The sequence below is a fragment of the Xyrauchen texanus genome, chromosome 31, assembly GCF_025860055.1.
Source record: "Xyrauchen texanus isolate HMW12.3.18 chromosome 31, RBS_HiC_50CHRs, whole genome shotgun sequence".
NCBI classification, from domain to species: domain Eukaryota; kingdom Metazoa; phylum Chordata; class Actinopteri; order Cypriniformes; family Catostomidae; genus Xyrauchen; species Xyrauchen texanus.
The window spans coordinates 14796604-14823721 of record NC_068306.1 but is presented as its reverse complement, the minus strand read 5'-3'; the positions used below and the strand labels follow the sequence as shown (position 1 = coordinate 14823721).

At 38.4% G+C, this 27118-nt stretch overlaps 1 protein-coding gene across 3 annotated transcripts in view; it reads right to left on the bottom strand.

The window, feature by feature from the left end:
* LOC127625501 (retinoic acid receptor RXR-alpha-A-like) overlaps positions 1 to 27118 on the bottom strand; it is a 162027-nt gene that overhangs the window by 9864 nt on the left and 125045 nt on the right. For 2 of the 3 annotated variants that reach the window (XM_052100827.1, XM_052100825.1), the window contains exons 4-9: positions 21721 to 21871; positions 20493 to 20672; positions 17215 to 17399; positions 6584 to 6713; positions 5444 to 5576; positions 3066 to 3157 (exon numbers count right to left, since the gene is read on the bottom strand). In XM_052100827.1, coding sequence (XP_051956787.1) covers positions 3066 to 3157; positions 5444 to 5576; positions 6584 to 6713; positions 17215 to 17399; positions 20493 to 20672; positions 21721 to 21871 — 871 coding nt within the window. The remainder of the gene's footprint in view (positions 1 to 3065; positions 3158 to 5443; positions 5577 to 6583; positions 6714 to 17214; positions 17400 to 20492; positions 20673 to 21720; positions 21872 to 27118) is intronic. The other variant, XM_052100826.1, reaches the window with a different exon arrangement.

Genomic DNA, 27118 nt, shown 5'->3' with positions numbered 1-27118 from the left:
ACCCTGACTATACATAAGTACTACATATACATGCACGGTTAATCCAGATACATGGAAAACATTATTAGAGGTAAAAAGTTAATTTCTCAGTTGTTTCCAAGTCTTCAATTAATTATTATTAGATATGATGCATTGATACAGATTTGCTGCTGACGGGTTTTGACTCAGAAGCAGATCTATAAATAAAATTATACTTAACTGTTAATTAACTGCTTGTTATGATTTCTATGTAGATAAATCCACCACACAGGAACAAATCCATTGCTTATTTTGGGCTTTTTTTTCCAGACCAGGTTGCTTCTTTCTCTTGGGAGATTTGGCAACACTGCAATTGGTATTTCACCCACCCCATAGCGCAGAGTACTGTCATTTAAAAAATAAAAATAGTTTTTAACCATTCTTTTATTTTATTCTAACCCGTAACCTTTTGGAAAGGAGGCTGCAGAACTTCTGAACTAGAAGGAAATAATACAGTTTTTGCACAGAACGAACCGAAATGAAAAACATTTAGTTTTTAGTCCCTGTGCTAAACACCATACCATGACTTTTGCATTTGGTACTTGGATTGAAATAAATACATAAATTAATACAACACTTAATAAGCTTTAGTTAATACATTTTTTATATATATTTTTTTCTTTTAATATTTACATCAAATTGTAAATGTAAATAAGCTATAAGTATAAAGTAGCTTCTTCAAATTAGACATCCTATTTACCTAGATTGCAGCAAATCCAATAAAAATATTTCTAAGTAGGCACAATTTATATTTGCCTACAGTACTCATTACAAGTATTTAAGCATCAGCATTAGAGGTCGACCGATTAAACGGCCGATTTTTTGCATTTTTTAACATAATCGGCATCGCCAATATCCAAGTATATCAAGCCGATTATTAGGCAGGCGCATCTGTGGGAAGCCTAGTGTTGTTGTGGAACACGTGTTCGACGCGCGCTGCCCCTAGAGTCATTTTCCAGCAGAGTGAGCAGACCTCATCCAGTGCCTAAGGAAAAAGCTAAGTTCCTTGGAGAAAACAGTAAGGATTAAATTTGTATAACTTCTTTATATTTAATTAAAAACTTTTGATATGTTACTGCCAACTTCAAGAAAAAATGCGACAAACGCGATAGGTGACATGACGTTCGGCTACTTTGGATATTGATAGCGTAGTTGAAGTTGTATTATCACAGCAGAAGGGTTGCTATCATATCACAATAAGTAAGCAAGAATTTTGCAATTACAGACAGTGAATCTGAGACTTTTATTTGTTCTGTTTGTGTGTCTTATATTTGAGAGGGTTGTCAATCAATGCAGAGAAATAAGTAATAAAAAAGATACCAACGCACTATAGGCTATTGAAGGACCGGCTTTGGTAAGCTCGGACGTTATCGCTTCTGCTGACGGTACTGGAGAAATTAAGAAAATACATTTATTATTGCTATAAAGAGAAAGTTATTTTATCTCGCCAGCCATTTCTATGTATAATAATATGAAACCATTTGTCTGTGATGCAATTTATCTATTCGCAGTCAGAGAGAGAGAGAGAGATCTCTCATGCGGTGCTACAGCGAGCACAACACGAGCCCTGCATAATGAGTCACGACAGAGGACAGAACTAAACATTCAAATATAACCTGGTTTAGATCTGTGATATTAGTCTGATTTTATTTTAGATTTTGCCTTCCAAAGATTATAAAAAGAATATTTATACACAAGCCACATTCCTTCCTTCCCTTCACAGCGGTGCACTGACATTTCTCCCTAAAACTCAAACTTAACGTCAGAATCAGCACGATCGGTGATTGTTGTAAAATGCAGTCTAGCTACTGTTGCTAAATTGCGGGACGCTTTTAATAATAAAAAAAGTGCAAGAGATACCGTTCCCAAGGCGGCGCTCACTCCGAAACAGTCTCGCAACGAGACAAGCAAAGTATAGGCTATTCTGGGTTTCATGCGTCTAAACGATCAACTATACACAAAAATATGTCAAAACGACCGGCTTGGAGATTCACTTAAACAAAGTTTATGTCTTAAATGGACGTAGTTATGGAAATAGTTGGGAGAAAATATGCTGCATCCGGAGCCTATTAGATCTGAACTTGGTCTTAAAAGGGAAGCTGTCTAATAAACATGCTGAAGATTGAGCCATTACTGCGAATCAAACAACAAAAGGCAAAGAGAAAATCACTTACAGCTCTTGAATGAATAACTTCTGCATTAATAAGCATTAATCTATCTATGATAAACTATGCAGTGTTATTTTAAAATTGAATACTTTATTAGATTTCTTTTTAGACCACACCTGAACAGTAATGTTAGTAGACCTTCCTGAAATTAAATCACTGTGCCTATATAACCTTTATCTTTGTTTAATATATATATATATATATATATATATATATATATATATATATATATATATATAAAACAAAAGAACCGTTAAGAATACCATTAAAGTACCGGATCGATAAGGAGTATCGGTAAGATAGTAATACCATTAAAACCTTAACGATACCCATCCCTAGTTATGCCTGTGCTTCTCTTGGATGCTCTGAATATTGGATTATGTGTCTGGATTGCCCCTTAATTAAAGCTGCATTTGGATCTCAACCTTCGTGTCTCGGAGCAGTTCGTAACACCTGCTTTGTTTATTTAATATATTTGTTATACATTATTTATACAATATGTTTTTACATTATACATTTTTAATTTAAGTGTACAAGTGCAGATAGGTCAAGTGTTCAATAAATGTATTTGTTGAGAATTTTGTCTATCTTAAGTAATTATTTGTGTTACATTTTATCTTTCAAATAAAAGGTTCAAATAAGAGGTTAAAAACAAGCACATATCGGACAAATATCGGCCAAAATAAATCGGCAACATTAATCGGCCATCGGCCGACCCGGATTTCAAAAGATCGGCATCTGCCTTAAAAAAAACAATATCGGTCGACCTCTAAACAGCATTTAGATCAAAAGCTTTTTAAGAGCATGACACACAATTTCAGTTAAACGTGTCCAAAATTTGAAATTATGTATGAAGAGAGAACACTGGGAATGTAGTACCTGGGTTAAACAGGACGATGGCTCGAAGGCAGCCTAGCTCTGTTTTATCCATCTGCATGTCTCTCATCTTTGACACCAACTCTGTCAGTACCCTGAACACAAGAGAATACAAACTAGTTATGACGTTCAAATGAGGAACAGGGTTCCACTGCTCAAAACATTCCATACTCTTCCTTATAAATCAAGCACATTACTAACACAGCCAGCTGAAATGAGATCCATGTCAGCAGATATAACTCTATTACTGTCAGGGACACTCAAATATCAATATCTCTTCAATAAATGTCCAGATTGGCATCATTCTCTCTATCTAGAGGGTGACGTCTCCTGTGATGCTCTTGGCCTTTACGTGACCGGGTGATGGTACGCATACTGGAGCAAGGCAGCCTCATTCCTACTCTTAACACACTATAATTCAATTGGCCTTCTTGAACAATAAGATGAGGGGGTGGGGAACTTCAGCCCAGTGTTTAAGTCGACAATCCACTTCATTTGTGCCACGACTGTCACTTGAGGGGAACCTGATAAAGAAACATTATCAGCACAGCGCATCTTAATGTTAGCTGCATTAATGCTGAGATATAATCCATTCTTGTAGAGGAGCAGACGTATTCTAATTGCTATAGAAGCCTCTGGGCAGTGAGAGCAGAGAGGAGACTTGATCTAGAACTATTGCAGACTTAAAGTAGTCAAGTGACAGAGATGCAAGGGATGGTTAATGTTCCAATTACTGTTAATATAGTTTTTTTTAAAGTCAATTGTTGTCTTGTGTCTGCTTGGTACACATTAGCAGTGATATGCGCCTTTGTCATGATGAAGTGCTCTGTAACCACCATGGCCCTCTTCGAACCTTATTAGAGCTGGGCAATATAGTTTAAACAATTATCTCTGTATTTTCAGCCTTTTGATGATATATATATATATATATAAAACCTATAAACTAAAAACACAGGGCTTTTTTTAGGTAATTTAATGGCAAATAAAAAGTGCATTAAAATTTAAATTCACAATCATCGCAAATATATTGTGAATGGTTGATATAGATATGACTTCAAAAGAGGAAAATGCTGGTAGTTCATCATCTTTTATTTCATGTGCATGGCATTTATCAGTTTTGTGCTGGCACAGATAAAGCATGAAGCCCTTGGCGACACTGGGTGTGTCCTTCATATTCTTTGATTTCATCATAAATGACACACAAATGGATTTCCTTTAACATTTTCTGTCTGAGTGCTCGACCATTTCTGCATGACCTCTGTTGCGAGCGCAGCTGCATATTTAATGAACATCGATGTAAATCGATGGAAAGCTTGATTGTCCTTGCCCTTTTGTTCTCTGTTTCGCTGGCAGAAATGTCAAGGTTCCTCTTCTGCCTTTGTCTTGAAAATTTCGAGTTTGATAATTTCTTTGAGCTGTCATGTTTAAATGCGTGCCACAGTGTCCCAGCTTCAGAGAAAACGATTAATAATAGGTGTACTCGTAAAAATTATCCAACATAACTGGGTTTTGATTTGCTCAGTCCAAAATATATCAAAGCAAAACATAGTACAAATACATTTATGTAAAAGAAGATTTAAATTTTTACTAAAAAAGTACCAAGTACCATTCTATTGCCATGTTTTTTTGGACATTAACCATGGCAGTATTATAGCTGTACAATATGCACTTACAAAACATATTATGCACTCTTTTCCGAGTAAAATAATTTTTTACTGCAGTGAAGCGTTCAGAGTTTAACAGCTGGCGGAAGTGACGTTTCAAGAGCACATGATGTGTTGCCGCTAGCTTTAGCGCTTTAGCCAACCTCAGTTCAACAGTTGTATCTTAAACAACGTACACAGCTTGGGGTGATGGTAAAGCATTCAACTCACATTTGTAAAGTGCTGCATCTACTGAAGTTTTGCTAGCTGCTACATTCTTCATTATTTACAACTGTTTTGTCAGACCAGCAGCGCAGCCAGGTAACTCCTCCACTTTTGCTATGTACGGCAAGTCACGTGCGCTGAGTGCATGAAGTGTCCAACATTAACCACTCCGTTTTGAAAGATGAAAAGTGCATCATCTGGGTATTAAAGTACATTCTTTTTGCTGTTAACATACTACTCGCACTACTTACACTACAAAATGGCCTTGAGTAGTGCAGAAGTGTGCATTTTGGGAATTTCTTTTTAAATACAAATTTAAAGTTATAGACCTTTGTCAGAGGAGATGTCAAATTTAATGTGTGAGACATACAAAAATGTGGCTGTGAGGTATAGAAATAAATTCCAATGTACTGTTGTCTATTTGGGTGTCGAACATTTAGGCAACAGAATTTTAAATATACTGTATGTCTAAAAAAACTGACCTGACTAAACTCTATAAAGGATGATTCTAACCTGTCAAATATGGCTCCTACTCCCGCACTGTGGGCGCTGTTCCGGTGCACGTGTAATCCTGTGGCCAACAATATTCCATCCTTCACTGCTATGGAACGGTGTGAAAATGATGCAATGAGGAGCTCATTCCACCCTGAGATAGACAAATAACATAATGATAAAACATTATACATAATGAGAGTGCATTAAGCAAGGACCTGAGTGACAGGGCTCCTTTAAATAGTCTGCCTAGCAACTCCCTCCATTTCCCCAGAGTTGAGCTTGGGAAAGGCTGAGATGATTTCATCTGTGAGACAGCAGAACTAAACGGGTTATTTATAGAAAACCTGAGAGCTCTGAGAAAGAAATCAAGAGAATTCCCTCTTGCATGCTCTTCAGCTTGTTCTCAGAAGACCGGCATGCTCATTAATACAACAGGTCATAAAATAAATTAAAAGTGATGTAAAAAGGGAAATGTTAAATGGTCTTCAGAACATCTATGTGTCTCACTCATATCAACGTCCTTCAACTTCTTTTAGAGAACAAAATTATTCACTTTTCTGACCCTAAACTCACTGTGGTTCAAAACATAATTCACGGCCTACATAGTCAGAAATTTTGAGCAAAATTGCTGTGTAAAACTTGCTACCACTATTCTAAGATGTAGAAAGTGATTGCTAGGGTGATGCTATGCAGTTGCTAATGAGTTCTAAGTGTTTTTAGTGCATTACTATGCAATTGCTAGGGTGTTCTAGGTGGTTGCTAGGTAGTTGCTTACTGGCCACCCTAAAAACAAACTATCCCCAAGTCTCAATGAAATTGGGGTCCTCTTTAATGTTAGTCTATACGATTTTTGGTCCGTTTTACTGTCTGCCAGGTGAAAAACACTAAGTCTTATTACTTAGATTAGTAATAGCTCACTTATCCTCAACAAGCTACATAATTTTAGGTATCATTCATTTCTGCAGCACAAACATTGTGGGACAAGATGCACGCCACAATGAAATATTTAGGATTAATTGTATGTTCAATCCCAACCTTCAATGTGAGCAATAATGATGCTTGCCTTTGCAAGTAAAACAAATGACCCAGGCCTGTTATAAGCAAAGTATGGGCCTATTTCAAGTGTGTGTGTGTGTCCGTCAGTGCTCTCAAACTTACCTGCTCGAAGAAGAATGACCTGGTCATCCAGAGGCAGCTCTGAGAAATGTGGGATCCTCTTGGCCCATTCCACCAGAGTGAAGAGCTGTTTGTCTGCAGCCTGACAGATGTTTGTGACTGGATCATTGGGCTGGTGGAGGAAACAAGAACACAAGATGGTGTCAGACAAGTAGTCCATCCAAATGTCACAGCGATCACTGAAAAATCTTTTTCACACAGTCAGTTATTTCAATAAGCTGACTGAACATGCTACCATGAATAGAAGTTATCAATAGATTTTTGACAGCTTCAAACCATCTATTATATTTGGTCTCTTTATAAACTCATCAATATCACTTCCTTCTTGTCTCTTACTGCGTGTCTGTTTAATGTTTTTCCTTTGTGTGTGAAAGTTCACAGTGATTAACAGTGGGGGTCCATATGAAAGTGTTTTTGACAGTGTAACTCTATTAAAGGAGTAAAGACTGTTCTCAACTCCTGACATCGCAGCGGCCCCACACACACAACGCCCGGTGACTAATCTGTTCAGAGCAGGAGTGAACAGGAAGGCAAAACAAACAGTGCTTTTGCCCTGGCCTGCGCAGGAAATACCTGCAGAGAACTGGTGCTAAAAATGCCTCCCTCCAAGCAAGCGTTTCCTGCAGGAAGCTCCCAGGAAAACAATTTCCAGGGATATTTTAAAAAATTTATTCACTGAATTCTGCTGAACATCTAAAAAATGATATAAAGCAGTGATTCCCAAACAAGGGAATGTGTGCCCCAGGGGTACTTCAGCTTACTTCAGATAAAACAATTTGTGCTGTAAATAGAATCAAATAATGAATGCGTTTGGAAATATGATATGATAATATGAATATTATAATTAATTGTGTATACATGGTAGTGTAGTCTGTCCCTTTTAAAAAAAATAAATAAATAAATAAAAAAAAAATTTAACTGAAACAAACTTAAACAAAACAAAAAAACAAAGCAGTGTATGTAATATCCATTTGTGAGAATGAAACTCGTCGACAGTCATATATTAAGACTCTAGACTCCAGATCAATTTCTTTACTTGTTTCCTCAATAACATAAGTCCTTAATCTTGCTCACATGAGCCATACATACTTTTTCTACATGTCTCATCTGAATTTTGTTCATAAATATATTTGCTGGTGCTGATGAAGGGGTGCTTTACCCTCACTGATGGTGTTGTGAGGGTACATAAGACAAAAAAGGTTGGGAAACATTAGTTTAAACTGCGTTACAAAAATCTCTCACCAGTGTTATGACTAAAATTCAGGCATTGTTGTCAATACATGATGCCAGTGGACTGTGCACGGGGGAGTTTGCCTAAATCAAATTTCCGTTAACACCTCCTGCAGATTTGAGTCTATTAGCAAGTCTCTATGCAGAACGTGCTGTCTCCATCAAAGAGAGAGGGAGAACAAATGAGAGACATGAAAAATGACCTAGATGATTCTCGCCTTATGTTGCATGAAGCCAAGGGAAGGATAGAAACGCTGCTTTGTTTCGTAAGATGAAAGAGTGAGTCAATGGACTGCGAGCGAGACAGGGAACGAGCGCAGAGGAGTGGAAAACAGCAGGAGAGAGTTTTCTGAAAGGACAAGAACAAATAGAAATTGAGAGCCATTTTTCAACCAATGTGTCAAGAGGCTTCAAATGGTAACGCATTCTAAAACATCAACAGGACACTGTAGTGAGCAAAAGGACAAATGCTTCTTGAGAAGACAAATAGAGAGGAACAAATCACTTTCGTATTTAGCAAAATTATCTGTTGGGGGGATGTGCATTCCTAGAAAATCCTGGCTTCCTTTTGGCAGCTTGTTGGCTTTACTTGGTGCATTGGGAGGGTATTAATCGGCTTGAACAATGACACCACAATTATAAGTCAAGAGCTTTTGAAAGGGTCAATAAATCAGTAGATGCCACAGAGCTAAAAGTCAATGAAACAAAAAATCACTGAGTTAGCTCCACCTTCTATAAACTGTGAAACAGAAACTTAGAAAAACATTGTCTCCACCAAAAAGAACTGTAAAAATGATTATTATTTTCAAACAGATTTCCTAAACACTTCCATGAATGGCCAGCACTTACAGTATATAGCACCTTTTTAACCTTTTTATCTTAACCTTACACTGCGTCTCATTCACCCATTCACACACACATTCACACACCAATGGCGGCAGAGCTGCCATGAAAGGCGCTAGCCTTCCATAGGGAGAAACTTTGGGTTCAGTGTCATGCATGTTCAGCATATGGAGTCATGTGGGCTGGGCATTGAACCACCAACCCTGCGATTAACGGACAACCCGCTCTACCACCTGAGCCACAGCCGCCCCATTTCCGTGTCTGAGATTGGTCGACAAACAGATAGCCATGTCTCTAACTGACACCACTGGTTGAGCTGGCATTGTTGTTGCATTGTTGTTGTGTTGGTTTGGACAGGATGCTCCAGCAAAGCAATGTTTTGATAGTGCCCAGGGCATGACTGGCAATCTGGCATACCGGCATTTTCCCGGTGGGCCGATGCACTTTGGGGCTGATCATGGGGCGGAAAGCCATCGGGAGAACCGAGCAGGCCAGTGGGTCGGCTGCGAAATGAGCCAAAACATTATGACCATCTGCCTAATATGCTGTTTGTGCTCTGTGTTCTGGAGATAACAAGCTGTTAGCCAGGCAAAAGTCATCTGTGCTGACAATTGTTTATATGCAGAAAAAAGACGCAGCTAATTAATATTTATTTGTCTGATCGGGGACACACAGACGATCCTCCTTGGTGTAACAGTTTCTGCCATGTTCCTTTACAAAAACATAAACAAACAGATAATTAATTCACAAAGCAACAAAAAAAAGTATAAAAACAATGTGGCAAAGAGAACCTCCACTGATGCTCCTCAAAAGAATACATCTCCCAGAGTTCTCATTTAACACTGCAATAATCATGAATGATGCATAGCTATCTAAACTGTGCTTACACTGACCTCGTTTCTCCTCCAATACCAACTAAAAAAACAGAAAATTGAGAAATAAACGACCAAAAGGACGACAGCTGCAACAGCTAAATACTAAGACGTTACTGCAAAAAACATTTTCTTTTTAGAGAATATATGTTGAATTAAGCTTATTTTTCTTACTCCGTTAGCTTTTTTCTTTTTCTTTTTAAAGCATGTATTTAATAAATAAAAAAGCAAAAAAAATTACTTGCCAATGGTGTAAAAAAATATATAATAATAATAAAAAATAAATAATAAGGTTTGTTCGCTTAAAAAAAAACATTTTTTACTATATTACACAATTTAGCCTCTAAAGTACATTTATCTTGTTTTAAGAATGTTTAGAGGTTTTTACAGGAAAACAAGGCAATAATTAATCAATTACTCATTAAGAAAATTATTTCATGCAGTGTTCACATTGACATGAAAAAAAAAAGATTCATTATTAGAAAGAAAGATACAGACGTGCCCTTTTCACACTCTAGATTTATCGAACTAAACCTACATCATTTAATCAATTCTGCTATCTAGAATAAAATGTGCACAAGCAGGGAAAAAAATAGTGCTTGATGGAGGACATAGTGTTTTTTTGCTGGCACAAGTAGGATTTATCTCCTCTTTTGAGTGCTGAAGGCAGAATACAGGCAGCAATATGATTTGCTTGTGAGATTTTGCAGCATGCTTGAGCACTAACCCTGGGCAAAAAAAAAAGTGATGACGGCTTCCTCAGATTCAAGGAGATGCTTTGATAATGTTCTCTTCATGACCATCACAAAACAACATCTGTTTTTGTTCCTGCTGAATGGAAAGCATTCGGTCTGCATTATGGACATCAGTTTCTGGTTCTGGGCTCTCGCAGAAATGCCACGCTTGTATATTGCGCTATGAATTTTTTATCACTGCGAGGAGAGACGAGAGACATTTACATTTTTCATAGTCTGTTTAAACTCTATTATCATTGCGTGACAAACAGAGGGAAAAAAGCAGACTGCATTCTGCAGTGGTGATACGTTTGCAGGCTTACATGAAATATCCCTGGTTTACAAACATGTCCTGTGGGTCAGAGGCAGCCATGGACAAAACAACATACTTTTCAAATCAACTGTTCTGTGGGTTATCAAAACGACTAGTCATCCTTTTGGTCTTAAGGAAGCCCTGAATTATTAGGCTGTTAATTTCTGGGTCACCTGACCCCAATCAGATGTGCTTCTTAGGGGGCGTTCACACAGGACGTGTTCTAGTGTTCAAAAACAACTGGTTGGAGCACATAATGGAACAAAATGCAATGTTCATGATGCAAGACACTCAAAAAACAGAGCCAGACATGGCGCAAGGACCAAAGATGTCTGTCAGAATGTGTCTGGCTGTAGCGCCAGTGCTTTAAAGGCAATGAATTTAAAAATGCACTTTTACCATACAAACTATAACAGTTAAAGCTAATTAAACACTAATTAAAGCAATGCCACACAAAAAAATCTAAACTTTACAAGTACACCAATATGCTGATAACTTCCAAGTATCAGCTTATTCAAAAAATAATTTTACGTAACAAAGTCGTATTTACATGACATTTAAAATCATCTGATTATTCACTGTTTTTACATCAAAATGTAAACAGCCATGCGAACAACACATGTGCACATTGGATAAGCCGGTAAGAATGGCATAAATGTGCAACACGAAATTGGGGAAATGAGCAAAAAACTATGTGTGCCAATAGTTTTTAGCATAAAACCATTTATGACCTTACCCTGATCAAGGAACCTGTTAAAGGTGTTTACATGACCACACACGTTGTTGCTTTTAAGCATAATCTGTAATCTCATTAGCGTAAGACTGTGCATGATAATGCACTCATTGTGACCCATCTCTAGTCAGTTTTGAAACAATAAGGCAGCACAGAATAAAGTGCGTTACATTATCCAATGCCTTCAATGATTACACAAATGAGAGAATGATAAGAGTGACTTGATATAAAAATAATGAAAAATATGCAGAAGCCAACAAAGTGAAAAAACACAAATCAAGTGGGAGAGTGCCAGAAATCTAAAGAAAAATTACGATAACCAAGAGGATTACATGAAAAACTAGCAAACATGACCGATTTGTGTTCTCCACCCTTAAAGGCACGTTACTAACGCCTGTTTAACTCCTGTTCTAGGTCACCATGAGATAAACACACTTTATTCAGCTTGGCCAAACCCCAGCCATTAAGCAGCAGTGGCAGCTCATTCATGAGCTGCACTCCCGGGCCGAGGTCCTCTGATTAATTAGTGCACAGAGCAGTGGCTTCCAAAAGAGAAGGGGAGCTCCGGGGACAGTGGGAGGGAAAGGAGGAGGGAGACATGAAGGGTAGGTGGTGGGAGTCGACGCTTCTGACAGCCGGCCATGGGAACACCATTGAGGAACACATTCCATTTAAGTGTCTCTGTGCATCCAACTCTAGACTGCATCACCATTGTCATCCACAGCCAGTGGGATGAGTTAAGACTGTAATGTTAAGACTATCCAAATAGCCATCAATGCACAAACTGAGAGTTTTGGCATGTGAAGACAAGATGTCATCGTCAACTATACAGCAAAGGTTAAAACTAATTACATTTAGTAACGCAGTGACATTTACAACAACAAAGAACAAGTGTTGTCTATTTCTGCACTACATGACCAAAAAAGTATTTGTTCACATCTGAACAGCACATTCATATGTGCTTGGTGAGCATTTCATTTGACTTGGCTTACTTGATGAATCAGGACTTGTGAAAGATGGCGCCGGTGTGTGTGGCTTGCCGTCTGCTCCCTGGTGTGTCTCTTAGTTTGTCTACTTTAATGTGTCTTTTGATCTTTTTAGTCCAAGTTGTCTCGCCGCTTATAATATATGACCGTCAAACATTGTTGGATCTCCGGATTTTTGCAGATGAGACGCCTAAACAAGTTCAGAGAGGCCAACAGTACACCCCTCCTCCCTTCCTGGCATCTCTACCTGCATGTCTGCGCCATCCTACGTGCTCTCTACCTGGGAAAAGACGCCGCAAAAGACTGGGAAGACGGGGAGGTGCTGCCAGTAAGCTTAAGCTCCTGGTGTTATCAAACACCACGAGCAAGGATGGACAAAGTCCATCCTTGTTTGGTTTTTCCTACTCGTGATATGGATTATAAACGTTTCGTCACCTGGTGTTCCTCAGATCCTGCACACTCTTGGAATATACCCATTGTTCTGCCTACCTTTGATCAGCGACCCCAACACTGCTCGCCTCGTCTCCGCCGTGGCGGTGTGTGTGCGTGCCTTCTCCACCCACTGTGCCGGACCTCACAGTCGACTGATGTCCCGGTGCGGGTAAGGATGACTTTGATCAATGCGAGATCAATGGTAAATAAAACTTTTATTCTCAATGACTTCTTCACTTCATGTGCCTTAGACTTCCTATTTGTCACTGAAACGTGGCTTACTACTGGGGATTTGAGCCCTATTTCAGAACTACTACCTGCTAATTGCAAATTTTATAATTCCCCATGAGCTGCGAAATGGGGTGGAGGGCTGGCTTCTATTTTCAAAGACAACTTCTCTTGTCGGCTTTTAACCACGGATGCGTATAACAGTTTTGAGTTACAACTCCTGGTTCTGGGCTCTGTCAATCCCTTTGTGATTGCGCTGGTATATTGACCTCCCAAACCTCACAAAGACCTTCCCACTGAATTTCCAAGTGGCATTTTGCCAAAGTTTGATAGGTTTTTAATTCTTGGGGATTTTAATGTGCATGTATGTTGCCCATCCAACACTCTGGCGAAAGATTTCATTAGGCTTATTGACTCCTTTGATTTAGTCCAACTGTTGAAAGACCCAATTCATACACAGAGTCATACACTCGGTCTCGTGTTGGCTCATGGTTTCTCTGTGTTGGACATTGAGTTGGGTGATTACAGCTTCTAAAGGCCTAAACTCCATAAATCTAAGTCTATGCCTTGGTTAAATTATACAACTCATGCACTAAGACAGGCTTGTAGAAGGGCTGAAAGAAGATGGAAGAAAGACAAGCTCCAGATCTCGTATGAAATGCTAAAGGACTCCCTATCTCAGTATCAGAGAGCAGTCAGATTGGCTAAGTCTATGTACTTATCTGGTCTTACAAAATTGTCACAGAACTAGAACTCTTTTCAACACTATAAATGCTGCTGCTAATCCACCTAACTGTAATTATCCTTCTGAGTCAACAGATATGTGTGAAAGCTTCTGTCAATTATTTGTTAATAAGATAAGGACAATTAGACAAAATATTAGTCCAACATCCTATGATCATGCTGTGTGTTCAAACTGTATTGGTATTTTTAGTAATTTCAATGTGGTTTCCATTCCATTTTTACAGGATATTTACCAAGTAAGAGTACTTGCTAAAGTGAAGTCCTTTCTGTCAATCAAACACTTTGAAACAGCGATACAGGTTTTATCAAATCTAGACTGGACTATTGTAATTCCCTATATTTGGGAATAAACTATTCTTCCATATCTAGATTACAGATTGTTCAAAATGCAGCAGTGAGTCTTTTAACAGGTGTCTGTAAATGTGAGCACATTACTCTTGTGATAGAGTCTTTACATTGGCTTCCTGTCTGATCTCGAATTGATTTTAAAGTGCTCTTGCTAGTATTTCAATCCTTAAATGGCCGAGCCTCTACCTATCTCACTGACCTTTTGTGTGAACACCGTCCAGGAAGAGCCTTTAGATCAGCCAACCAGAGTTTATTAACTGTTCCTAAGTCGAAGCTAAAATCTAGGGGTGATCAAACATTTGCCATAGCCGCATCTAAACTTTGGAACACCTTAACGACCAGAACTGCGACAACACTACATATTTTTAAATCTAAGTTAAAAACACATCTTTTCTCTCTAGCCTACAACTTGTTTTTTAGCTTAATCTGAGGTAAATGAGCACAGTTTATGATAGTCAGATTTTACTGCTGATTTGAAATGTGTAATATTGTCAAATTGTTTTGGAGATTTCAGTGTTTCCATATTCAAGTAGACAGGATCTGCAATTGTTAACATAGAAAAATAGCTGCCTGGGAGCATTCCAAAAATGGCCGCCAAGTGAACTTGCTAAAAAAGACTTTGGATCAATATAAGTTAAGAACAATTGACAGCATTTGTGGCACAATGTTTATTACTACAAAAAATTATTTCTGCTTGCCCCTTGTTTATTTTAACCTTTATGGACTGACCCCGTTCACTTCCATTGCAATTGCTTTACTGTTACCATGATTTTTCCTTTTTTTATATAAAGGAGGGACCAGTCAAATTTGTTTTTGTTGTGGAAATCAACATTATGACCACAAATGCTATCGTTTGAGCTTAACTTGTATCGAACCCAGAACATTTCCCTTAATAGGGTGTTAGTCCTCCCTTTGCTGCAATAACAGCTTCCACTCTTCTGGGAAGTTATTCCACTTGATGTTGGAACATGGCTGTGGGGATTTGGTCCCATTAAGACACACCAGCATCAGTGAGGCCAGACACTAATGTTGCGAGATGAGTCCTGGCTTGTATTTGCGATTCCAATTCATCCCAGATGTGTTCAATGGAGTTCAGTTCTGGACTTTGTGCAGGCCAGTCAAATTCTTCCACAACAGACTTTGTAAAACATTTCTTATGGACCTCCCTTTACCAAAAGAGAAGATTGTACGGCTCTATGATCGATTTTACACTGAAATAGCCAAACACATTCATTAGGGGGTATCCACATACTTTTGGCCATAAAGTGTATGCATTTTATATTCAACAAGGGTTTATTTGAGGATTTAGGACAAACAAATCTGCGTACAACCTGGGTCACATGAAACAAGCACCCTACTGGAGACATAGTGCGATGAACTCGACAGAGATAGCGTATCAGAGACTGAGTGCTTTCTAGTTTACGGCCTGACAGCAACTCCCTTAAGACAAGCCTTATGTTCTCCCTCATCTAACTGCCTTTCCCCAAATGTCGCTCATCTGTTCCCACACATCTTCATCTTCCTGAAATAACCCCATTTACTCACATAACAGCTCCCTTCACTTCCAGAACATTTTTGCTTCAGTACAGAGAAACCCCAAAAGACGCACTCAACAGTCCTGCCTCTCTCCCTCTCTCTTTCTCTTGTTCTACTACTCTTCTCGTACATCCACTGTCTCCCCCAATTTCATTTCTTCACTACAACTGCTACAAATGTTTTTTTTTTAGAGAGAGCGAGAGAGAGAGAGAGAGAGAGAGAGAGTGTAAACTCTCCTCAAAGCCTGATGGCAAGCTGCAGGCTCCCAAGAATGTCTGAGTATTTCATTATTCAAACAGTTCTGGAACGTGAAGCAAATGATCACTTTTGTGGTGCTGATTTGTCATGGTGACTTGAGGAAAGTCAAAGCACACAGGTAAAGCTCTTCATAGTGAATTACAAACAAAAAACACATTAAAAATACAATTAAGAAGTTGGAGCTGTGGCCTAGCGGCTGCCGGATGAGCTCTGACACATGCAGCCATGGTGCTTACAGTATCTGGGCAATGCAACTTTGAGTCTTGTTTGCGTCTTTTCCCTAAACCTGTCTCTTACACTTCTCCACATCTTTTTTCTGTCCTCTCTCTACTTAAGCTTCAATAGAAGTGGCAGGATGCCAGAATACATTGCTTAAAGGACTATTCCAGGTTAAATACAAGTTAAGCTCAATCATTTGTTGCATAATGTTGATTACCACAAAATGAAAGTGAATGGTAGCAAATTTTCAGGATTTAAAGGCAAAAATGTGAATCTTGTAATTTTATAAAAGAACTTAGATTTTTCTCTTAAAACTCATGTATTATTTGAGCTGTTAAGTTGTTTAAATGGATCTTTTTGCAGAAATGCTGTCAATTGAGCTTAACCTCTACTGAACTCTGAATATTCCTTTAAAAGCGAGCTTCGTCTGTTAGGTTAGATAAAAAGGTAAAGAAGTCAAACAGAAACAAAGCTATAGTGACAATCAAGATGTCTATTTTACTGAACTGTAATTTGGAGGGGGCAGACAGGTGAAGAATATCTTCACAACAAAGACAAGAAAAGAAAAATAACTGTCAAGTAAACAATAATGAACCTTTTCAAGCGCTGCTACATACACAAGTAATCTAAGAACACTGAGTCTGACAAGCGAGACATACACTGTTAAAATCTGTATTCTTTATATATGGAAAAAAGCCAAAACAAGGCAGCATAAAGGGCACAATTGGTCTATTGGCTAAAGGTATTAAAGATGAGGTTGATATTGAATGTTCAAAGTGATTCTTACAAAAAACATTTGGCAAGGCTTTATGCCACTCATTATTGACAGTAATATAGTGAGGAGAAAATGTTTTGAGGAGAGGAAGGGGGAACAGTTTGGGATGCACTGCAGGGTGGATTTGAATCTACATTTCCTGCATGAGCACCAAGACTCAATGTTTATGGAGCATGTGTTCTAACCAATGCTGCACCAAGGCTCCAACATACTAAGTTGCTTTTTAAATGTATCTCATGGGGTCTAAACACAAAAAGCATGTTCTTATCCATACTGTAGTGGACAGAGGTTTTGTGGTGGAAACAGAATTTGAATTACTGACCACAGTTTCCAGTGCACAAAGAGGAAGTGATGTCACTTACTGAATTTGAGGGCATGGCCAGGTTGGTCTCGATGTACGTCTCTGTCTTGGGCTCCACGGCGAGCTCTGCATCCAGGATCTTCTCCACTGGCATGTCCTCATTCGCACTGCTGGTCGATTCCACCTCATTCTCATTGCGTTCCTTAGCTCGCTGGCGCTCCTCCTGGACGGCTGTATGTAACAATACTAGTCACGGTCACTACAGCTGTTAGCAAGCCAAGAGATCAGCATATTTACACTTTCAAATCGCAATGGTCCTCTTCTGAACTATTTAACTTGAATCGTATAATCAACATGAAACAATAATAATTATGTGGCAGATTTCCAAATGATAAAGGATATCAAACCGCTTTTAAACCACTAAGGTTAACGTATAACGAATAAAACAAATAAAAGTAATGCATTGTGAATTCCTCTGAAATGGGATGAGTTGAAAAATAACAGGGCTTGGTAAAAGTCATTTCATAGGCAGAACAAGAAGACATACACCACTGAATCACGCGCAATGATGTGAAACATTATGCAAAAAGTGGTTTATGTTTGATATACAGAAATTAATTCTGTTCATGTTTCATGAATTAGGCCTAATGTGTATAAAGAAATAAATAGGTTAAATTGATTTGAACTTGTGCCAAATAACTTTTTTAAATTAAGATGTCATAGTTGATTGCATTTCCAAATTTGTTGCATGACAGAATGTGTTTTTTGTAAAGTTTCTTGTCTCTGGGGTTATCAAACAGGCTTTAACATATCAGACATCTCATAGGCTCGGAGAAACAGGAAATGGTTAGATTGTCGAGTAGACTGACTGTGGCCAAGGCAGTATTAACCACACTTCAATCTTCCTCAAACCCCTGCTATTTCCTCAACTGTGAATCACTGGTTGTGTTGCTGGTGGGGGGGTTTAAACACAGGGTGTGGGATGCTGTCTTACGGAAAGTGCTGTCTGAGTTTGGAGGTCAGCCCAAGGGTAAAATACTTCTCCAGGAGTCAGAGAGAGGTGAGAGGGGCTGAAATCATGTTAGCTTTATTTCCCCAGGAGAGGAGGGGAGCATAAATTCATTTAATCCTGTTTTTCTGCAGATTCGCTTGGCTCTTTTTAGGCGAGTGAGGCCTGACTCTCCCATGCCTCGGGGAACAGCGAGAGCTTATGGGATACAAAGCAGGCAAAAGCAAGTAATGATCATATCCTTGAGAGAAGCTATCCAGACTGTGATGATATAAATAAGGGAAGGTGGAAGGTCGCATTGAGGTCATAGACAATGAGAAAGAGAGCAAAAAGATGTCACGTTTGGTGCGTTTGGATTGCAGTGTTCTCTCCGTATGCTAGGAGTGTATTTTTCCCTCTCTTGTGTCATAGGACGAAGAGAGATCTGCACAGTTAGATGGGGACTCTAATGAGATTGCATTGCAATCTATAACCACAATGTATAATTGATATGACTCAGCTTGTCTGACTGCAGGATTACTTGCAGAGTTACTGAACCAAATTCAATTTTGTCATTTTTTTAACATAATTATAAATGTTTAAACTGATGGAAATGTTTAAGATTCTGATGTGCACACTCCATCAGTCATTCATCATTACTGGATAAGTAATTAATAGTAATTAATAAGTATTAATTTTTTTTACAGACATTGCACTCACAAACAGCATTTTATAATTTTTTTGCTGACAATAAAAACAAAAATATGTGCAAATATACACTGGCAGCCAAAAGTTTGGAACAATGTACAGATTTTACTGTTTCAGAAGGAAATTGTTACTTTAATTCACCAAAGTGGCATTCAACTGATCACAAAGTATAGTCAGGACATTACTGATGTAAAAATCATTACCATCACTATTTGATAGGTCATTTTTGATCAACCTAGACAGGCCACAGTATGCAATAGACTGGCATGTCTTAAGGTCAATATTAGGTAAAAAAAAAACGTCAAAAAAAGAAAGCTTTCTCTAGAAACTCATCAGTCAATCATTGTTTAGAGGAATGAAGGCTATACAATGCTTGAAACCGCCAAAAAACTGAAGATTTCATACAAAGGTGTACACTACAGTCTTCAAAGACAAAGGACAACTGGCTCTAACAGGACAGAGAGAGATGAGGAAGGCCCAGATGTACAACTAAACAAGAGGATAAGGTCATCATAATCTCTAGATTGAGAAACAGATGCCTCACATGTCCTCAGCTGACAGCTTCATTGAATTCTACCCACTCAACACCAGTTTCATGTACAACAGTAAAGAGACTCAGGGGTGCAGGCCTTATGGGAAAAATTGCAAAGGAAAAGGCACTTTTGAAACAGAAAAACAAAAAGAAAAGGTTAGAATGGGCAAAGAAATTGGCAAACTGTTGGACAACAGATAATTGGAAAAGAGTGTTATGAATCTTAACCCCATTGAGCTTTTGTGGAATCAGCTAGACAGTAAGGTGCGTGAGAAGTGCCCGACAAGACAGCCTCATTTGTGGCAAGTGCTACAGGAATCGTGGGGTGAAATGTCACCTGAGTATCTGGACTATTAATGTCCTGACTATACATTGTGATCAGCTGAATGCCACTTTGGTGAATAAAAGTAAAATTTTCCTTCTGTTATCTCTCTATTTATTTTTGTTAGAATGAACAGCATGTCATACCGTAAACTTCCCAAAATTATTTAATGTCAGCTACCCACATAATACTGTTCATCCATGAGTTTCCTGTTCTTTTGCCTCTCAATAAATTCCACGTACACTACCTGGAATCTTGAGCACAGCTATCATTCATGAACAGACTGAACATGTTGACTGATGTCTCACTGTGAGCTGATCAGCAGACAGAATGTCTATGCGAGCTCTAGTTAAGAACTGGCTCACAGTCTCTGACTATCTAATGGCTGCAGTAATATGAATGTTTCTGTGGGAGTCACACAGAGGTGAGATGCTGAGGACATGGAGTGCAGAAAGCATCTCACCCAGGTCATTAAGTAAATACAGCTATCCGTTCATCCAACTAAGACATGTCCCTTTCTCTTGTAACTACAGCATATGTAACAAGTGTATTATCTTTTAGTACGGAGTATTGAATTGTAAAACATTTTTTACTAACCATTATGTTGTTCCATACCCATTTACTTTCATGAGTAAATGATGACAGAACTTTCATGTTGGGGTGAACTATCCCTTTAACACAGCTAGTTCACAATATTTATATGCATATTGCCTATAATATGTTGATGAACAGTGCGGCGAACAGTCTCAGAGGAAGAATGAAAACTGTCCTCAACTTTATGTGCTGTACCTTCTCTCTTCATGCCCATGGCCAAACACTTCTGATAGCGGCAGTACTGGCAGCGGTTGCGCTGGCGTTTGTCTATAATACAGTCCTTGTTGTCTCGGCAGGTGTAGGTCAGGTCCTTACGCACAGTCCTCTTAAAGAAACCCTTGCATCCCTCACAGCTGTATACACCATAGTGTTTACCTGGGGAGAGTATGGGCAAAAACAAAAATAAAGGAATATTCTGGATGTATTTACAATGGAACTGAATTGGGCCACTCCGTAAACGTTAAAATACTTACTGTTTCAATAGTAAAGCCATTATATTTAAACACTATGCATGTTAACATGATTTTAGTGTGATAAAATTGCTAACTAAACTTTTCTGTGTAAAGTTATATCAAACTTTGAAACTTTGTTGCTATGGCCAGAAAGGATGAGTCAAAAATATTGTGGTAATCAACATCAGTCAATCAACCATTCAAAATACAGGACATACAGTAATTGAATGAATTATGTTTTTCGTGATCTAAAAAACTTTTTGATCTAAAGACTTATGTTTGAATGCTTGAAATTAATTTGGTCGTTTTCTAGTTACATAGTTTCTACCCATGAATATATTTATAAAACTGCCATTTGCGTCTGAGCGTCTGAGACCATCAATCCACGCATCTTATCACGTGTCTTGTTGAGCGCGTTATCGCAGAGACATAGCGTGTGTGGAGGCTTCATGCTATTCTCCGCGGCATCCATGCACAACTCACCAAGTGCCCCACCGAGAGCGAGAACCACATTATAGTGACAACAAGGAGGTTACACCATGTGACTCTACCCTCCCAAGCAACAGGGCCAATTTGGTTGCATAGGAGACCTGACTGGAGTCACTCAGCACACCCTGGATTTGAACTTGCAACTCCAGGGCTGGTTGTCAGCGTCTTTACTCGCTGAGCTACCCAGGCCCCTTATTACATACTTTCGATTAATTTGGTGTTGCACTTAAATGTGGAAAATACTGTAGTAGTAAACCTACACGATGGTGGTCATGTTCTTGGATTGTCCCTTGCATTGCAGGGTTTGAACCTACAACCTTCTGGTTACAAGCCCAGGGTCCCATTCTTTGAACATGGATAGATGGATAAGTTTCACTAAGAAAAACAGTTTTTCAGATGGATTTTGGTTCTTAAAGAAAAAAAAAAAGCTTAATGTTGATCCAGCTATATTATCAGAATAGTGTATCAAAGTGTACTGGTACCTGAGGAGCGGTCACCGCAGATGGCACAGATGTGTTTGGTAAGGGAGAGGGGGGTGCATGAGGGCTGAGCTGGCACCTTCATCACACCGTTAATGCCCAGTGGCGGCTTGATGTCTTCTGAACTACTGACAGAGTTCATGGGCGAGTTCAGCTGCAAAATATATACAAACAAACAACACACATTGTTTAGATACATGTCCACATGTCCACATATCAGCTCTGCGGGACTAGCTATGGGCCTGACTTTTCTGTCCATTACATCAGAACAAACCCAAGCTCAACCTACATTGATTTTGTGATGTGAGAATGAGGTTATATTATTTGATTTGATTACAACAAGTCTTATTCTCTCCCTATGCAACTCTCTCACGGGCCCTCTCCTCCTTTCTCTCAATGTAAGTACAAGCAGTGGATGCTGAATGTGTCCCCAGCCTCATTTCTTCATATCTAGCACCACCAGTGCAAATGTTCTATGCTGGGATGGCAGAATATAAAACATTTAGCAGGGTAGCGGAATAAAGGGTTTTGTTTCTTTCTTTCTCTCTCTCTCTCAAGTAAACATTTATCTGGTGGAACTTATCCAAGTGCATGCATATTTTGAACGAGAACCACAGCAATATACTTGAAATCCTGTGAAGATGATGGCTAAATGAGTTGAACAGTGATCTATCAGAAGTGTTTATTAATCAATAGTAGGCAAATCTTGTACATTTCACTCTGTGCCAAAAAACACACCGTTGCTATTTAATAACATACTTAAATTATATCTATCACATTTGAGTTTTGAGTAATTAATGATACAGAAGGACAGACACTGTGCATAAGGCTTGGTTAGGTGGTAATGAGAAGAGTAAAATAAAAACGGACTGTTAATGATTGAATGGAAATGATAGAAATTGTTTTTAATTAGAAGGCCTTCAGCTTTGGTCTGTAACTCACAATCATGTGTTTATAACAATGTGCATAATGCAATGACTCTAATACAACAACTCTGAAGTAGTGATGGGAAGTCCAAGTTCTTTCCAAACCGGTTCTTTCGGATTGTTCATTTCAATGAACCGGTTCAAAAAAACAATTCACCAGTACTTTTACATCATCGCGTAATGACGTCACTGTACATAATGCGAATACCCTGGAGTCATAGAATACAAGCTCAAACACATTCAGTAAAGCAATATATAAGCGCATGTTGCTGATTATTACATTTGATTTAAGTTATAATAATAAGGATGTTTATTGTCTGTGCTTCATTCAGTGATCTTACAATACATCCTACATAAAAGTTTTCCACCTAAAGCACCCAATATTGACAGTAATATACAAACGTGGATGTTCAACTTGTCTAAAGCAAATAAAGTGATTAAACTTGTCTTAATCAACCCAGGTTTTTACAGAAACCATGATCCCGCTCATAACAACTTCAGATACAATATTACATACAATATTATGTATTTACTGTGTAATTCTCACAAGATTCACATCTGCTGCTACTGATGTTAAAGTACAGGTAGGTTAAAAAGTTTAGGGTTAGAGGTTTGAGTTAGGTTTTAGGATAAGGGTTGGCTTAGAGTTAGTGGAAAGGTTAACAAAGTAATTACAAATGTAATTAATTGAGGGTACTTTAAATGTAATTACAATGAAACAACACATTTATACATATTAAGTACATTTTATCACATGCTTAAGTACATAGCAGCTAAGGACGTTTAATATAAAGGGGGACCGTAAAATTAATTTACATCTCTCGATTGAAACGTTTCGCCCCCTCATTCAAGTCCTCGGTTTCTGCAGGCTCATCAGCAGCTCACTGATCAGTAGTACTCAGTATTATGTCTGAAAAAGGCAGTTCTTACTTCAGTGTACTCGTGACTTGCGACCTGCTGTGATCAACTCAATGTACATTTCACATGTCACCGGATCAATGTACTGTTGACTAGAGAGCTGCTGTCCCGGGATCAGTGTGTTGTTGCCTCGAAAATTGCTGCAAACCACTGTTAATGACTCTATGAACTGTTGACTCGAGAGCTGCTGTCCTGGGATCAGTGTGCGTTGCCTCGAAAACTGCTGCAAACCACTGTGAATGACTCTATGAACTGTTGACTTGAGAGCTGCTGTCCAAGGATCAGTGTACTGTTGACTCGAAAACTGCTGCAAGTGAATCAATGTACTGTTGACTCGAGAGCTGCTGTCTTGGGATCAGTGTGCTGTTGCCTCGAGAACTGTAGACTGGATCATCTTAATACATAATACGATCAAGTCATAAACATTTCCAGTATGTTTTATTTGTTATACTTTCTGCTGTTCAGAAAAACACACCAGAAACATACATTTCTCCCCTAAATCACATCACAAGCAAGCTAAATGTCCGCAGCTCATTGGTTCTCAGTATGCCGAACACCTCCAAAAGAGGCGATTCTCAGTTCAGTGTACTGTTGGCTCGAGAACTGTTATGACTGGAGCATTCAGTCTGATTTGTGAACTAGTTGGAGCGGTTCATTGCAAAAAAGATAACCCAAGTTGTAGGATAATTTTACTTCTGGTTATCAGCTCATTTCAAATCGGAGTGTCGGGAACAGACAGGTTAAGATTGAGTAACTTGTGGATCAGTGTTGACACGAGACTTGAACTGTTTCAAACGGTTCAATTCATTTTGGTGAACTGGTGCAACTTGTTCACTAAAATAACCGGTTCAAAAGAACGATTCGTTCACGAACTGGACATTACTACTCTGAAGCCCTTAATATGATTTACAGTATGTGAGGTTATACTCCTGTAAAGGGATCAATGGAAAGGGAGAGGCGAGAACCGGCTTGTCAATATAAATAATAGTTTAATATAAAACTTAAACAAAGGACAAACACACACGACGGACGTGTCCGTAAACTATCTCTCTCTCCCGCACGATCCTCTGCAGTCGACCAGTATCCCTCTCGGAGGCTTAATTAGCCTAATACGGGACCGGGTGTGTAGGATCACGACCCGGCCCCGCCCTCCGCCCTGCCACAACTCCATATGAATTTCCTTGCAGGTCCAGGCTTGTTTATGCTGGACCAGCATAGCTATGCTCTTCACCAACAAAAACTAAATAAAATAATGCTGGTCAATCAGCATGGTCTGTATGGTGATGATGGTTAACCAAGGAAGTCATTACTGGTAAAGTTAGTTAAGAAGCCTGGTGGGGACACCAGCACACCAATGTCCAAAACATATGCTGGTCTTTTCAATGGGGTTGAACTTAATACCATCAGATATTGCCTGCAGAAATGTTATGCAAGACTTGTTTCGAAAAGGTGCTCATATGGTGTCATACCACTATTACAGATAAAGCCATCGATCACCATTTAAACCATCTTACATAATGAGATTTCAGAGAACTTTAGTCCAGAAAGAATCATGTGAGACGAGCCATCATAGTGAGATCCACCATAGCCTTGTTCACATGCTGTAGAGCTGACAGGCAAACTAGAGCAGGGCAGGGGGTTGGGGATTGGGGGCAGGTGGTCCTGATAAAGACCTTATTTATACTGAAAGGAGTACGTCACTTCTAACTTCACACCAGGCCTATATGTTGAAGTTAGTGTGTTAGACTGGGAGACTTGCTAGACTAGTCATGTAGCAAGAGAACACAGGAAACAGACAGACCACTGCAACCCCACCAAACCAAGACACAGTTAAAGGCATATTCCTCCTGTATGTGATTTGTTTGCAGAAAAGACTTCAGTTTGAAATGGATCCTTGAGGCTTCTTTTCTTCCTTTATTATTAGAATCACTTCTAAAACCATTTAGATTTTTATGTGATTGTTCTTATAAATTATTGGTGGATGTGCATTGATTTATTTTTATCCCATTTTGTTCCTCCGATTTTATCATGAGCAATTTGAATCTTGTAATTTCTGACCTTGTTCACATAGTACTTTTGTCGCATAAATATCATATTCACACATATAAATAGAAAAATGTAGTCCCTGTTTTAATTATTATATATTTTTTTAATTTTAAGTTCTTTAAAAAAACAAACTGAAAGACTAAAGTGTTCTGTTCCTCTATATCAAAGTATCTATTATTTAGTGCGATCCTGTGTAGGGTCTTCATACATCTGATTCTAAATCTTGTTCATTGTCCTTTATTTTTTTATTGTTTTTGTTTTATTTCTGTTAATCACATTTTGTTGTGTTCATTTTAGTTGTTGTGTCTTCTGTTGTTGTAATGTTTCCTGTCTTATTGGAACATTATGGGAACATTCCAAGTTAAGCAAAATGGACAGCAATTGATTACAAGAATTTTTCTTTTTTTTTGACTCGTCCCTTCTTTTCTTAAAAAAAGAAGAAACAAAAATCGATGTTGTAGTGAGGCATTTACAATGGATGTGAATTGGGCCAATTTTTGGAGTGTTCAAAGGCAGAAAGGTACAGCTTATAACTTTAGAAAAGCCCTTTCATTCATTCTTCTGTTAAAACTTGTGTACTATTTGAGCTGTAAAATTGTTTGAATCATAATTTTTTTATGGCTGTTTTGGGGTTTTAGGGTTAACAGTGTACCATCGTCATGGCAACAAAGCTGTACAATTGAAAATAAATTGAAAAAAAAAAGATTTTATCACACTTAAATCATGTTAAAAGGCATATTGTTTATGTCTTGTGGCTATACTTTTGAAACAAAAAGGATTTTAACGTTTATGGCTTAGTCCCATTCATTTCCATTGAAATTGCATTAATGTAACCCAGGTAATTTTATGGTAATCAACATTATGCTACAAATTTGGTAATTTGAGTTGAATTGAACTTGGACTACTTCTTTAAATAAAACTTAATACCACTGAAAATAATTCACAATCCAAGTTAAATACAGATAACAAAAATAAAAATATAAAAACAAACAAAAAAGTGTGTGTAACGAAATGCAAGTGTACAAGCTTGACCCATAAACTTCTATTGTAATGCTGTGTTCCATTGAACTCGACCATAAAGGCACTCCAAAACCAGTTGCTCGGAAGATGAGGAGTAATGAAACAAAACTGCAATACACCAGTTAGCTAAGCAGGTGTTCGACTGTAACCAGAGATGTCTTCTAGCAACCCAACTGATAAACAATGCTGCCTAACCCTCACAGAAAACTTTCTGCATTTTTACATTTTCAAAAAACATAATTTAGTATGATTTATAAGCTGTTTTCCTCATGGGGACCAACAAAATGTCCCCACAAGGTCAAAAATTTCAGGTTTTACTATCCTTATGGGGACATTTGGACCCACAAAGTGATAAATACACGCTCACACATACACACACACACACACACACACACACACACACACACACACACACACACACACAGCCCATGTCATTATACTGATCAACATATTATTAAAGAACTGCTAAGCCTTGATACACAAAATACAGC